This window comes from Vicugna pacos, chromosome 11 (assembly GCF_048564905.1).
Source record: "Vicugna pacos chromosome 11, VicPac4, whole genome shotgun sequence".
Lineage (NCBI taxonomy): Eukaryota > Metazoa > Chordata > Mammalia > Artiodactyla > Camelidae > Vicugna > Vicugna pacos.
This window is the reverse complement of record NC_132997.1, coordinates 36,840,357-36,856,153: the sequence shown is the minus strand read 5'-3', so window position 1 is coordinate 36,856,153 and position 15,797 is coordinate 36,840,357. Positions and strand designations below refer to the sequence as shown.

At 50.8% G+C, this 15,797-nt stretch overlaps 1 protein-coding gene across 1 annotated transcript in view; it reads right to left on the bottom strand.

Moving 5' to 3' along the window:
- Window positions 1-6,332: 6,332 nt before the first annotated feature.
- Window positions 6,333-15,797, bottom strand: part of ALOX5 (arachidonate 5-lipoxygenase) — a 49,556-nt gene continuing 40,091 nt past the window's right edge. Inside the window, exons 7-14 of the mRNA XM_072971123.1 lie at window positions 14,404-14,550; window positions 12,321-12,524; window positions 11,507-11,593; window positions 9,595-9,773; window positions 9,229-9,350; window positions 8,750-8,850; window positions 8,292-8,462; window positions 6,333-6,968 (exon numbers count right to left, since the gene is read on the bottom strand). Of these exons, the coding sequence (XP_072827224.1) occupies window positions 6,789-6,968; window positions 8,292-8,462; window positions 8,750-8,850; window positions 9,229-9,350; window positions 9,595-9,773; window positions 11,507-11,593; window positions 12,321-12,524; window positions 14,404-14,550 (1,191 nt within the window). The 3' untranslated portion in view covers window positions 6,333-6,788. The remainder of the gene's footprint in view (window positions 6,969-8,291; window positions 8,463-8,749; window positions 8,851-9,228; window positions 9,351-9,594; window positions 9,774-11,506; window positions 11,594-12,320; window positions 12,525-14,403; window positions 14,551-15,797) is intronic.

The following is a 15,797-nucleotide window of genomic DNA, read 5'->3' as shown; positions in this document are numbered from 1 at the left end:
TGGTCCTGGACTTTTGTTAGTAGGGAGATTTTTTTTATTGCTGATTCTATTTCACTTTTAGTGATCGGTCTTTTCAAGTGATCTGTTTCTTCTTGATTCAGTCTTGGTGGACTGTATGTTTCCAGAAGTGTGTCCATTTCTTCTAGGTTGTCCAGATTATTTCCATACAGTTGTTCATAGTAGTCTCATTTTTTTTAATATTTCTGTGGTATTGGTTGTAATTTCTCTATTTTCCTTTCTTATTTTCTTTGTGTTTTCTCTCTTTTCTTCTTGGTGAGTCTAGACAGAGGTTTGTCAACTTTGTTTACTCTTTAAAAAAAACAGTTCTTGGTTTGATTGACTTTTTTAAAATCTCTATTTCATTTATTTTCTCCCTGACCTTTATTATTTCCTTCCTTATGCTGACTTTAGGTTTTATTTGTTCTTTTTCTAATTCTTTTAGCTGGTAGGTTTAGGTTGTTTATTGGAGATTTTTCTTAGTATTTGAGGAGGGCCTGTATCACTGTGAACATCCCTCTTAGGACCGCTTTTGCTGCACCTGTAGATTTTGTGTAGTTGTGTTTTCATTGTCCTTTGTCTCAAAGTATTTTTTAATTTCTTTTTTTTTATTTCATTGTTGACACATTGGTCTTTTAGTAGCATGCTGTTTAGTCTCCATGCTGTCATTTTTTTCTCATTTGTTTTCTGTGGTTGATTTCTCATTTCATGGCATTGTAGTCAGAAAAGATACTTAAAATAATTTCTGTCATCTTAAATTTGTTTATGCCTGAGTATATGATCTTTTATGCCTGAGTATATGATCTGTCCTGGAGAATGTTCCATGCGCACTTGAAAAGAATGTATATTCTGTTTTGGGGGGATGTAATGTCCTAAAAATATCAACCAAGTTGAACTGTTCTATTGTGTCATTTAGTATGGCCTTATTGATTTTCTGTCTGGAAGATCTGCCCAATGATGTTAATGGGGTGTTAAAATCTCCAACTATGATTGTGTTCCCATCAATTTCTCCCTTTATACTATTTGCTTTATATGTTTAGGTACTCCTATACTGGATATATATATGTTAGTGAGTGTAATATCTTCATCTTATATTGCTCCTTTAATCAGTATACTGTGTTCTTCTTTATCTTTCTTTATGGCCTTTGTTTTAAAGTCTATTTTGTCTGATATGAGATTGCTGCTCCCACTTTCTTGTCATTTCTATTTGCATGAAATATCTTTTTCCATCTTCTCACTTCCAATCTATGTGTATCCTTCACCCTAAAATGGGTCACTCGTATGCAGCATATTGTAGGTTCTTGTTTTATTATCCAATCTGCCACACTGTCTCTTTTGATTGGAGCATTTAGTCCATTGATACTTATGGTAATTATTGATAGATGTGTGTTTATTGCCATATTGAGCTTAGTTTTCCAGTTGATTTGGTATTTCCTCTTTGTTCCTTTTTCTTTTTGTGGTTTGATAATTTTCTTTGTATTAGCTGTTTCTTTTTGTGATTTTTGTATGCTTTTGATTTGTAGTTACCCTATTTTTAATTATATTAACCCATTACTATATCTGTTGGCTTTAAACTGATAGTCGTATAAGCTCAAACACATCCTAAAAAGAATGAAAAAGGAAAAATAATCTGTATTTTCTTGCTCCCCTCTCTCACCTTTAATGATTTTGATGTCCTCTTTTACATCTTCATATTTATTCTGTTGCAACTTATCTTTATCTCATTATTGCATTATCCAATTACGGTTTTCTCCTTTCTAGAGTGTCCTGCTTCTTTTCTATTTAGAGTATACCTTTCAATATTTCTGTTAGCATAGGTTTAGTTTAGTATTGCTGAATTCTTTTAGTTTTTGCTTGTCTGTGAAATTCTTTATCTCTCCTTCTATTCTAAAGGATAGATTGCTGGATAGGGTATCCTAGGTTGCAGCTTTTTCTCATTTATGACTTTCAATACATCTTGCCACTCCCTTCTGGCCTCCAATGTTTGTGTTGAGAAATCAGCTGAAAGTCTTATGGGAGTTCACTTATAACTAACTCTTTGTTTTTCTCTTGCTGCCTTTAGAATCATTTATTTATCTTTAACTTTGGTCATCTTAATTATATGTCTTGGTGTAGGTCTATTTGGGTTCTTCTTGTTTGAGACCCTCTGTGCTTTCTGTACTTGGATATCTGATTCCTTCTTTAGGTTTGGGAGGTTTTCAGTCATGATTTCTTCAAATGCCTTTTCAATCTCCTTTGCTTTCTTCTCCTTCTGGGACCCCAATTATGCATAGATTGGCATACTTTATATTATCCCATAGGTCCCTTATATTGCTCTCAGTTTTCACCTGCTTTTCTGTCTATTGTTCTGATTGGGTGATTTCTGTTATCCTGTCTTCTAAGTCACTTATTTGTTCCTCTGCATTATCTAGTCTGCTTTTGACTGCCTTCAGTTCGGCTCTTATCTCAGCCAGTGAGTTTTCTGTTTTTAATTGGCTCCTCTTCATAGTTCCTATTTCCTTTTTATAGTATTCTGCATTTTTACTCATAGTCTCTCATTTCCTTCAGTGCTTTTATCATCCCCTTTTTGAACGCATGATCTAGTAGACTGTCGAGGTCTATTTCATTGATTGTTCTTTCAGGGGACTTCTCTTGTTCTTTTAATTGGGAGTGGTTCCTCTGCTTCTTCATTTTACTTATATCTCTCTGGCACTATGGATTAAGGATTATCAGTCATCTACTGTGGTCTTGAAGGTCTGTTTTTTTTTTAATTATTTAAAGAGGAATTGTTCCTGTGTGCCTCTAGTAATTTTATTGCAAGGTCTGTTTCTTAGTATGGATGGTTGCCTCTTCTTTTTTCTGTGTGTGTTGGCTGTTACCCCTTTGATTGAGGATGTGGCTGGTGTTGTGGTGATTAGGGCCTGCCCTGGTTGTTGAGTGGGGCCTCTTTTTTGTTCTGTGGTTGTCACAGCCCTGCCAGGGGCCAGGTATATTCCCTTTTTTTCTGGAGTGGAGGCTTCCAGACCCATTTCTGAGCCAGTGGTCTGTGGTAGCCAGGGTTAGAGTGCTTCAAGTACTCTTTGTTGACACTGCCCTTGTCCTTGCTTCAGCTGTGGGAATGTCAGTACTCTGCTCTGGTGTCCCCCAGGTCCTGTGTCCTCAGAGGTACCAGTGCAGATCTGCCGACATCAGGCACTAGGGTCCTGATCATGCAGTGACACACCTGGATCCACGATGTGCCACCAGGTGAGCACCATCCCCAGCACCATGTCTCGTGAGGTGTGCAGGTCCTCTGAAAATGCTGCTCCTGCAACTCACACCACTGTGTGGGAGAACTCTGCTCTTTGCTTGTTTGTCTTAGAGGTGAGGGTCCACAAAGGCACCCACAGAGCAGATCGGTCCCCTCTGCCTGGGGCTGTAAATAAATCTCAGTCCTGCCTATGAAGTTGCAGATCCCCTGGGCACAGATTCAGGTTTCAGCCCCACCTGTGCCTGGGAGCCCTTTACCTGTGAATATTTTGCTATAACTGAGCTCCACCTCTCTTTACATGAGAACATGCCAGCAATGGTGCCGTGGGCCTGCTGAGGCAGAGGCTACAGCCCAGCTGCATTGCACCCCTCCCCTCAATGAGCACCAGCACTGTTGCTTTATTTATAGAGGACCCACCTACTCTGTTCTGTAGACACTCCTGGCCACGGTGCACAGCACACTCCAGCCCCCTGAAGCTGCCCCTGCAGTCAGCCCCAGCCCTCCACCTGGCCCGGGCAACCAGTCCTGGCCACCCCCGCTGGCTCATGTCTAGGGCTAGGATTGCAAGAACTCTTTGTGCCAATTTCTCTCAGTTCTGTTGTCCAAGTGGCTGCTGTGGGCTTCTTCAAGCCTCAGAGGTTCCCCCTCCAACCCCTCTGACCTCTCCATTGGAGGGGGGCATCCCAGGGTAAGAGTGCTATTCCTCCTTTGCCGCTCCCTCCCCATAGGACAGGTCCTACGCTAATTTCCTTTTTCTTCTTTTTTCCTCCTACCAGGTTTTATGAGGAATCTTGTCTTTTGAAGTAGGCAATGTCTGTCAAAGTTCAGCAGGTGTTCTGAGCGAATGGGTGGGTCCATGAATGTCTCTCTTGGTGTATTCGTGGGAGAGGGTGAGCTAAGAATGTCTTTCTACTCTGCTATCTTGGCATACCCAGCACCCCTATCCTTAAACTCGTTAGCTTTGGTTTTGAGGAGTTTGACTTAGAAATATAGCTTTATTTGTATTTATTCTGCCTGGATTTGACTGAGCTTCTTGAAGCTATAAATTTATGTCTTTCACCAAAATTTGGGGAGTTTCTGGCCTTCATTTTTTCAAATATTTGTTCTGCTTCATTCTCTTTCAGCCCCCCTCTCCTCCTGGGACTCCAATTACATGTATACTAAACCTTTTGGTATCGTCTCATAGGTCTCTGAGGCCCTGTTCATGTAAAAAAGAACTTCTCTCTGTACTTTAGATTGGATCATTTCTATTGGTCTATCTTCAAGTTCAGTATCTCTTTGCTCTGTCATCTCTGTTCCACTATTCAGCCTTTCTTTTTTTCAAAGATATTTTTTGTTTCTAGAATTCTCACTTGGTGGTGGTAGTGGTGGTGGTGATTCGTGCTGCTGCTGGCCTTCCTCCTCCTCCTTCCACGTATAGTTCCCTGCTGAGGTTTCCCTTCCTTTTATCAATTGGTAGCATCCTTCCTTTAACTCATTAAGCACAGGTATAAAATCTTCATTAAAATCATTGTCTACTAATTCCAGCATCTGGGTCATCTTGTGATTAGTTGGTTGTCTTTTCCCTTGAGACTAAGTCCCATTTTCCTAATGTTTTGTACATTGAGTAATTTTGAATTACGTCCTGGCTGTTGTGAATGTTACTTGCAGAGATTCTGAGTTGTATTCCTCTGAAGAGTGTTGATTTTTTTTTTAAAGCAATCAGTTAACTTGGTTAAACTTAAACCAAAAACTGTTTGAAAGATCAAATTTCAGTTTGCTTTATCCTCAATTGAGCTGTTTCAAGCTGGCCCTGAGCTTATGTGGCTTAGGACTCAGCCTGAGATTGGCCCAGAGTTTATGTGGAAAATTGGTGCTTTCTCTCTCCTGTGGCAGCAATAGATCTGTGCTACTTGGATATCCGGCTGCATAGGACATCCCTGACTCCCAGCTTTGGATTTGCTGTGACGTTCATGCCAAGACCATTTTTGTCATCCCTGCCTGTTGCAAGATTTCTGTAACGGGAAGCTTTTGTTTAAGGACTCTCCATCAGCTGGAGTGAGACTTTCTTAGAGGTGCACTGCAGTCTGAAGCTCTTTCTGCCCAGCCTTTCCACAGGCATCAGACCCGCATCATCTCCCCTGCCTGCTTCTTTTCATTCCTGCTTCCTCCTCCTCACTCACATGGCCTGGTGGCATCTAAAAAGGTTGGTATGTTGGCCCTCGCAGGGACAGGGAGCTGAGTAAGTGCATCTACCATGACCATATGTCACCAAGGTCATTCACAAGTCTGGGGCAGTAAGACAGGACCTCAGTCACGCTGGTACCCATCCCAATGGGCAAGTTTCCTCAGAGGGACTTGTGGTTCCAGGAGTGCATACTCACCTCACCCATCCCATGCTGGCCCTGGTAGGAGACTTTTACCTGGGTATGGACCTGCCAGCCTCCCCCATCAGTATACACCCTCCTGAAACCCTGCAGACCCTGCTGGCCCAATGCTGCAGCCAAGGGCTGGAGCCGGTGGGTTGGGAATGTGTTTAGGACACAGTGGATCACCAGCCCCAAGCTCAGGGCTGGCTCTGCTTCTTGGGCCTGAGGAAAGAAAATGCATTTTTTAAAAAGTCATGTTGGGTCTTTTGTCAGAGGAGAAAACAGCCCCCAGCTCCCATGACAATTACTGGAATCTGTCGGCGAGGTGCCCGGCCAGGAGGAAGATGCCGGAGCAGCAAGCTGGTGCCTTATGCCAGCCTGAGGCCACCACCAGGGCACAGAAGTGAGTGAGGTGGGTTCCCTGTCCTCCAGGGGCTCCAGTTCCAAGGCAGAGCCCACACGGGAGGGCAAGAGAGGTTTAGCCAAAGCCCTGGGGGAGAGACGAGCTGCGAGCAATCAAGGATATCTCCCCAGAGGGGGTGACATTTGGGATGTGTTTTGAAGAAAGAGCAGGAGCTTTCTGGGCCGAAAAAGAGGTAAAAGCACCTTTTATCCAGACTGGGCGTGGTGCGAGGCTTTTTCCTAGATGGAATCACAAGGGTTATGGCCTTTCTGTGCAGAGCAGGGATGTGAGCTGTGTAGGGTGATTGGAATATAGTGGGTAGAACTGCTTTATTTTTATGACAATTCATTCTTAATTCATCCAACAAGAATTTATTTGGGCACCTAGTGTATGCAAGAAATTGGACTAAGCATAAATAGAACAAAAAGATAATCATCCCATGTTTCCAACAGGAACCACTTCCGATCAGTCACACCGCTGTGCTGTTTGGTGTGTGCTGTGGGAGCCTGGAGCTGGGTGCAGGGCAGGAAGCTACAGTCCTGCTCTGTGTAGGAAAGGTCCCTGCAGCATTTACACACTTTGATTGAAGTATGGAAAGACAGGAACAAACGGGAAAATGCACTGAAGCTTAGCAATGTCGTGGTCCAACCTGGAGAGCCTTTGGTTTGAAGCCAGTCCGCCTGGGGCCTGGGCCGAATTCCCAGGTATCCGAAGGCCTGCTGTGCGGCCGCCTGGGCGGGCTGGAGTCTGGGTGCTGAGCGCAGCCGCGAGCAGCTGGCCATCCCTGCGTGAGATGGGCTCAGCCAGCCACTCAGATGGCCACGCTGTTGGGAATCCGGTCCGGGGACAAGTAGTAATACGGCAGCTTCTTCTTCTTGTTGCGCTCAGCGATCACACTGACGATGGCGTCCAGGTTCTTACGGAATCGGGCCATGGCCTCCTTCACTGGCTTCTCGATGAAATGCTCCTCTGGGTACATGCCCAGAAACAGCTGAGGACCCAGACACGGACAGAGGTGAACCCAGGATGAGGCAACGTAAACTGACAGACCTTGTCCCACCCCCAGAGACCATCCTTTATCTCTCCATCTCCACCCTCTGCCACCTGCTGAGGGCACCCTGAGGATGCTGCTGGGCTGGGGCCTTGCAGGTAAATGGGAAAAAAAACTGCCCCACTGCAGAGGGACTATGGGATGGGTAACAGTGCAGGTGAATGTGGGGGCTGTTGGTGGTCCTGGTGGGCATGTGGCTGTGGAGCCCTGCTCCGCCCTGTCCTCCCCAGCACTCCCGCCTTCCCTCCAGCCTAGGACAGCTACAGCCAGGATCTGCTGGGGGTGGGGTATTTGCACACTCACACAGATGTCTGCAAAATAAAACTAGGTGTATCTTGGCGGGAGGTTATAGCGCAGTGGTAGAGCTCATGCTTAGCATGCATGAGGTCCTGGGTTCAATCCCCAGTACCTCCATCAAAAATAAATACAAATAAACCAAATTACTTCTGCCTCTCCCCCCCAAAAATCCCAAAACAATAAAGAGCAATGCAATAAAAACAACAAACCAAGCAGGCCCCCCTCCAAACAAACAAAACTAGGTATATCTCAAAAAAAAAATATGAGAGTGTTAAAAATTGGGCTGGAAAGGGTGGGAGAAACATCCTGAGCTATTGATGGGATTTTGATTTAGTCTGTGGAGGGCAATTCAGCCTCAACATTCTTTGACCAAGAAATTCCTCCGTAAGGAATGTATTCCTTGGTCCTATTGTACACAGGAGCAAAGACACATATACAGAGATGTTAGTGAGGGACCAGCACACTAACAAAAGCCCCAGAGCAACTGAGATCCATCAAAACGCCCACAAGTCCAGGGCTGGTTGAACCACAGGTCATTCTGGTCGTTCTGGGCAGCACTGAGCCAAGGGGTTGTGTCTACCAACAGCCAGCTTTGGGATTAGGTTCAATAAGGTGTACTTGCGTGGGAGAGTCTGGAAGGAGACCCGGGAAACCCTTAGCCCTCTCCTCTGGGGTGTCAGGGACAACCCACATGAGAGAGCTTCGTCAGTGGCGGGGGTGCTGGGTGTGCCCTTGAACTGTGAACATCACGGTGGAGCACTGTCCCACTGCTCTCCTGCCAAGGCCACCCTGAGCTTCATCCAGGCTCGGGCCTGAGGACTCCTGGGCCCCTCTAGCCTTGAAAATCAAATTCCTGGTCAGCAGGGGTCCAGCCTGAGCTCTAAACCACAAAACCCTGATGTTGAGGAATGGGTTAAACCAGAGTGACTGTCCCACCAAAGGGGGCGAAAAGGCTTCCGGCCTCACCTCATTGTCCTGAAACTGGCTCAGCGCCCACACTGCTCCCAGATGCCAGCAGGAGCGGCCGCGGTCCGGCAGTGTATCCACGATCTGCTCAATGGTGACCACGCCCTTGGTGGTGGGTGGTGGGGCCCGCATGGTTGGCGGGGCGTTGGGGATCCAGGAGCACCAGTCGTACTGCAGGGATGGCCACCGAATCACGTGGGTGCCTCACCCCATACCCCTCCTCCTCCCCTGGGGCCCCTCCTCCCACTCCAGTGGGGCCGGGGCAGCCCCTCTCCAAGGCTGGTGCCCTGAGCTTAGCTGCCATGTCGGCACCGGGAACACCTGATTCCTGGCCCTGAGGCTTCCCCAGGTTTCCTCCGCCCCTGCCATCTGTCTGGAAGACTAGGACCAGGGGCGGCCCGCCTGGAGCACCCCCAGAAGCAGTCTAGGTGAGGCAGCCAGGCCCTGCCCTCGCCCACCTGGCCGAAGTTCACTGCCGCATGTTGGGCTGAGGCTGTGAAGATCACCACCGTCAGGTACTCGGACAGCTTCTTCTTGGTCTTGATGGACTTGGGGAAGCCTGAGGCAGAGCCATGGACTGGCTGAAGCCTGACCCCAGGGAAGGGCACCCCACTAGCAGACACCCACCCTGCAACCTGGACCCGGTCCCTGGGTGCCCCCACAGTACTCGAGGGCTCAGGCCTGGGCAAGGCACTCTGGGAGGGGGCAGCTGCTGGGCCCCATGTTCCTGTTGTTTCTAACCTGGGCTCTCAGGAGCCACAGAAAATCCCTGACATGTCCCCATGAGACACACTGGTGGGCATGGGTCCCCAGGGGGCTCTGGCTCCAGCGGCGGGTACTGAAGTGGGGGGCCAAAGGCCAGCTTTACCCAAAGAAAATCAGAGGAGCAGGGAAGAGCAGAAGAGTGGGATGAGAGGAGGGCTGGGGGCAGCCCTACCTGAGGCCTTCCTGCCCCGCATGCCGTACATATAAACGTCATTCACGAAGTCCTGCAGCTCCAGGTCCTCCTCCACCACCTGGTCGCTCTCATAGTAGATGTCCACCACCTCGGCTGTGAACCTGGCTCAGGAGGAGAGGCCCAGCAAGGAGTGGGTGACCCTGTCACCTACTCCTTAATGTCCAGACTCAGGTCACACACCCTGCCGCCCCACCCATTCCTCCATCAGTCCCTTGACCACAGAGCCAGGCCCTGCCCACTGGATCAGCTGTCCGGGCACCCGGCTGGGTCCATCAGAGCCCGCGCCTGCTCCTCCTGCCGGACCTCCGCTCCTGAGCAGGGCGGGTCCCACAGCCCTGCACTCACGTCTTGATGGCCTCCCACACCAGAAGCCCGTCGTCCCGGTAGAAGTAGTAGGGAATGTCTTCCGTGCTGTCCATGCCCCGGGCCTTGATGGCCTCAGGGAAGCACAGGGAGCTGTAGGTCAGGTTCTGCATGGCCTTCTGCACCATCTGCACGTGCCCACCGCCCCCCGTGGCGTTGGCCTGGAGCGGGAGGGGCGAGAACGCAGTGAGCCGAGGCTGCCTCCCCCTCTCCAGCCTTCCAGGCCCAAAGCTCAGCATGAAGAAGTATGGAAAGGCAGTGGGCGGGCCAGGCACGCAAGGGGCAAACCCGTGTTCCGTGAGGTGGCGTGGGAGGGACACTGAACTTGGAGAAAGCCAAGGGCAGCCCAACCAAGGAGGAGGTTACAGGGAGGAGCCTCTGCTGGATTCGCTGTGAGGGGCTGAAGTGCAGGGGTGTGTGCAGAGACGGGGGCAGCTGCAGGAGGGTGGGCAGTGGGGAGAGCTGGCAGGGTGGGGCCCGGGCCAGACCAGCCCTTGGACCTGCCCTAGTTCTGAGCACAGGCTGCCTGGAGCCCGAGCACTGCTCTCAGTGACCTGACCTTTGGGCACAAGGCGCAGATATCAGTCCCCAGGACCCAAATGACTCTCTGAGGGCCAGTCGTGTGCTTAGGTGAGGGCTGGAGAGGTGCCCAAGGAGGAGTCCTGGTCCCCCTCCCGGCTGCGGAGATGCACACACATGTGCTTTGTGAGCAGGTGCACGTGTGCTCGCACACACACACACACACACACACACAGTGGCTGAGCACTCAGGGCATAGAACCTTCAGAGGACTTGGGGGTGGGATGCCAGACATTGGTCCACAGTGGGTGTCTGACCCCAGGAGGACCAACAGAGTTGCTCCCTGGTACTTCCTGTTTGGATGGAAGATGGTCCTTGTGTGGGCACATGAGCTTGGAGCTCACCATGATGACATCCTGTCCCTCCTCCCACGGGATGTGCCAACTTGCAGAGTCCATCTGGGACAATGAGACCCACACAGTTTAAAGAGTGGGCTTGTACATTACTCAAGTCCCTGGCCCCTGTGCTATCCCCAGGAGGCACACCGTGGGCAGGGGTCACTTAGGGGCTCTGGGTCTAGTGCTGGGTGCTGAGGTGGAGGCCACAGGCCAGCGTTGCCCATGGGCTCCCAGCTGAGGCTCCCTCACCCTAAAACATCTAGGTTTAGGAGATGCTACAGCTCCTTTCCAGCTGCAGCTGGTTTGAGTTGGGTTTTGTCATTTTCCACCCAGGGACTCAACCCTAGTGATAGCCTGGCTGGCTCACTAGTAGGAGGTGGGAAAGGGATGAAGCCTGGGGTGAAGGCTGCAGGGAGGGTCCAGGCTCAGTAAGGCTTCAGCGGGGTCAAAACAAGGTGGAATGCTGCCTGAGAGAACGTGACGGGGACCCGAGGCCCTGCTGAGGGGGAGAGTGGGCCAGGAGTGCTGACGGCCTGGAAGGGCAGAGGGTGGGAGGCTGTGCTGAGTGATGGGCAGCAGTGGGAGGGGGATGCAGGTCCCCAGTGTGTCAGAGGTGCGGAGCAAGTGCCAGGAGGCAGGGTATACACCCGCATGTCAGAGGATGGGGAGGGGATGGGCAGGAGGAGAGGACAGGGAGACCCCGGTGCAGAGGAAGAACTGGGGGTGCTGGGAGGAGGAGAGCTCGTCCAGTGGCTGGGCAGAAGGGGCAGACCCCGGCCAGGGAGCCAGGGAGACTTCACTCTGAGTGCTCTCGGCCTCCCGCCCTGCACAGGCCTTCGCCCCCGTGGTCCCTAGAGGGCTGGTCTCCCCAGGGGAAATCTGGACCTCAGGTCAAGGTGGAGGTCGTGGAGGTTCTGAGAAGTGGGTGCCTGCCAAGCCAGGCTCTTCCCGGCACCGAGGCGGGTAGGGGGCACCCACCTTGTCAAAGAGGCCATACTCGCAGATGAGCTGCTCCCGGGCCTTGGTGTTGATGGCGATGGTGAACCGCACGTGGGCCACCAGGAGCTGGGGGAAGGGGCAGAGAAGACCTCAGAGAAGGCCCAACCAGGGCCTCCTGACCAGGTCTGCACCTCCTCGGGTGCCCCCAGGGACCCTTGGCACCTGCACCTCAGTCCCTTGGGGAGGCGCGATGCTAGGGCCTGGGGAGGGAGTGAAGGTTGCCGTGGTGACCTTCATTGCTCAGCAGCTGCTGGAGGATGCAGCCCTGATGCTCAACCATAATGATAATGAAAAAAAATGCCAACAGTCAACACTTACATAGAGCGGCCTGGCACTGTCTGAAGCCCTCTGAATTTAACTCTCATAACCCTGACAGTAATCCTCTGGGGCAGGTGTGCTAATTCAATCTCTGTTTCACAGATGGAGGAATGGAGGGACACAGAGATATACTGAGCCTGCCGTCAGCCCCGCAGTCAGTGCAGCCAGGATTTGCAAAGAGAGAGGGGCTGTGATAGTGGGGGCTGCCACGTGGGATCAGACAGGGTCACACTGAACTCATTTGCCTCCTTGGACTCTGCCCCCTCCCGCTAGGCTAGCCTGATCCCTGGTCAGGCCCACGCCTGTGTCCTCGGAGCTGCTTCCTTCCTCTGCGGCATTTCTCAAGGGTCTCTTCTGGCCCCTCCCAGACACAGATCTGTGGGGGTGTCAGTGCCCCTCCTCCCTCCCTCCCTCCTGTCCCCCACCCCAATATCCAATACCCTCTCTCTCTAGGTGAGGTAGTAGCTTTCAGTACCTTGAAAATAGGGTGCACAGCAGGCAGCTGGCGGTACATGGCGATGCCAAAAACCTCAGACACCAGATGTGTGCACAGAAGGTGGGTGATGGTCTGGTGGACGTGGAAGTCACTGGAACGCACCCAGATTTTGGCCAGAAGCCAGTCATACTTGGCATCCGAAGGGAGAAAAATGGGGTTCTCATCTCCCGGGACCTGGCTGAGCTGATACATTGGAGAAAGAGAATGCATTGCAATATTTCGCTCCAGACTGTACCCGTAGGAGAGCCTGGCTTCTCAGGCACCTCTGGGAAAATTCAAATCTCTTTTTCAACAGTAACTTCTGACTCACGAGAGGATCAGGGAGGAGGGCAGTGGCCCAGGGTTCGTACTTCCCATCCCAGCTGCCAGAGAAGCTATAACATATCGCCTGTTGCCAGACGCGCCCATCATGCCAGATACATGGTGCCCTTCTCTTTCAGAGAAGATTTGGGACCAGCTGAGCATCCTCATGGCCCTTCGCCTTCAAAAAGGGCTGGTTAGCAGCATAGACCCAGGGGCCAGAACACTTGCTACCTGTGGGACCCTGGACAACTTAGCCTTTCTGAGCTCCGTTCACCATCCGTACCAAGGGGACAGTGTTCACTCATGGTGTTATTCGGGGAAATAAATAAAATGGCATCACAGGGGTGAGTGACAATGTATGAGGCACGTGCTGTGTGGTCTCCCATCTGCTCCCCATCCCCATTCCTCCCTCCTGGTCCCACGCTTCTCTGCTGCAGCCTTCTGGTCTCCCACACTTTCCCTTCCTCTGCTCATCCCTGAAATTCTGTTGTTCCCCAGGCCCTGTCTTAGAGCTCCTAAATTCCCGTCTCACCCTCAGTCAGCTCGTCCAGCTGACGGGCTCCAGGGCCCTCGTGAAGCACTGCCCCAGGTCACTGTTCCTCAAGGCCAGACCTGCCGCCAGGTGCCCCCTTAGTAGACACTGGCTTGTCTTTCCCTCCAGTTTCAACTCTACACTGGGGCCATGCAAATCATGTCATGTCCATCCCATCTTTAAAAACACTCGGTGACCTCTTAACGCCAGAAAATAAAGCCCCCAAACTCCGTGATCTGGTCCCCATCTACCTCAGAGACTTGTAGCGATGATTACATGAATAAAGGGAGGTCCTGGTCTGAAACCCTGATGGCCAAATGTTTCAGAATCCAGAATTTTTAGGATATTAGCAGTGTGCACACTTCATTATGCGACACCTCTCTCCCCTGCCCTGGGTCTGGGCAACACAATATTTTACACTCAAACACATTAGTATTTCTGCAGCGAAATGCATGCATTTCACATTGAGTGGGAGAAAGCCTCTTAAACAGTCTCTCGTACAAGCCTAGAACAAGCTTTGCTACCAATGAATTTGCTGCAAATTTTGGAAAAATCTAACAGTTTTAGAATATTTTAAATCTCAGAATAGAGGATAAGGGATTGTGGACTGTGCAGGCAAACCCTTGGGATGTGGCGAACGCCTGGCAAAGTCAGCTGCTACTACGCCCACAGGACCCAATGCCAGGGTCATGGCTGACTCTGAGCACTGCTTGCTGTGTGCTTGTCTGCCTTCCCCTTGGGGGCCTCTGTGCAGCCTCCCGCTTCATGGACCTACCCCTGGCCCTGGCTGGGGTGTCCGCACAGCAGCTCCCACAGTGTCGCAGTGGCCTGGTGCCACTGTCCTTGGTAGAAACAAGAACCTGGGGGCACTTGAAGATAGCATCCCAGGACTGGCACAGTTCCTGACTCCCAGCCTCCAGCTCATCTCACAGCCACACCTGCCTGGCCCCTGCTGCTATTTTGATTCGGGACTGGTCAGGATGCTGGGGTGGGGAGCCCAGCAGGCTATCCCAGGGGAGGTCCTTCGCAGAGCCAGGAAGTTCTCCTGTGTGTCCCAGGGAGTGGAGCTCTTTCTGCCCACTGTGGTCAGCCCTCCCACCAGCTGGCAGGAAGCCTTGCTTTTCTTGTTCACATGGCGGCACCCTCGCAGTCTTCAGCACCCTCCTTAGGAGACTCGAGGCAGAGCTGCCTCCTCCTCCTGGAAGAAAACAGGGCCAGGCAGCCTACCTGGATGGCAATGGGGACGATCTTGTTGGCCAGATTCTTGTACAGCAAGCAGATGGGTGCGGCCAGGAACTGCAGAGTGCACGGGTCTGTTTTGTTGGCATCGATGCCGTCCAGAAGCTCAAAATCCACGATGAAAATGTTCCCTTGCTGCAGGAAGCAAGAAGTATGTCCAGTCAGTTTCAGCCAGAGATGGACCCAAGAATCCAGCCCAGAGGGAGGGAGAGGTGGCTCTGGAGACCTGGCAACTCAGGGGCGTTCAGAACTTATAGTTCTTATGGTGACTGTGGGGAAGGAGGTGGGACGGGAAAAATTGGGAGTTTGAGGTTTGCAAATATTAACTACTATATATAAAAGATAAAAAATTTTCTTCTGTATAGCACAGGGAACTATATTCAATATCTTATAGTAACCTATATAGAAAAAGAATATGAAAATAATTGTGTGCACATATGTGTATGACTGAAACATTGTGCTGTACACCAGAAACTGACACATTGTAACTGACTATACTTCAATAATAATTAAAAAAAAGAACTTACAGTCCTTTGTTCTCCAACTCAAGCTGATTTGTATCAAGGGTTTCCCCAGGTTGTGGTGGGTTTTAGGTATGGTGAAGGAATGGCAGTGGACACTTCTGTATCTGTGGTACCTGAAGCCTCCCTGAACCTCACGAAAGATGCTGAAAAGCCACCCAGAGTGACAGTTTAAGAAGAAAGCAGACAGAATTTGGATGAAATAGATACGAGAACTCAAATACCAAACAGTGATGCTGCAGGGACTCCCTTTACACAGAGTTCAAAGCTGGGCAAACTCCAGCGTCAGTCAGGACAAGAGTCACCCTTGGGAGGAGAGACGGAAAGGGGGCAGGTCTGGAGGGGTGGGAGGTTCTGCAGGGGGGTCTGCGGGGCAGGCATCCACAGGGTTGCAAGGGGGTCTTCAGGGCGGAGGGGAGGTTTTAGGAGGTGGGTCTTCAGAGGTGAGGAGGTTTAAAAGGGCAGGGGGAGTCTGCAGGGATTGGAGGTGTCTAGGGGGTGGGGCGTGCTGTGTCCTGGTCTGAAGCTGGCGGCACAGAAGGGGCACCTGGTGCGAATTCATTGAGCTTGCTACCACTCCTGATTCAGGCCCTTTTCGATAGTTGTTATACTTCAGTACCAAGTGGCTGCACCTGGGATTTGAGGAAGGCAGAAAGTGGTCCTTCAAAGATGACACCTGAGTGCCCCAGAGGGAGCCTGACCTCAGCGCGGCGAGGGCTCCTTTCACAGGGCGGGGGCCTGCTCAGGCCGGAACCTGAAGAGCTCAGGAGAGGACAGGCTCCTCTTCTTCTAAAGCCTTATTATTCTAAAGCGAATAATGGAGGCAGGGGTTGAGGTCTGGCTGGGGAAGAGGGCCAGGGT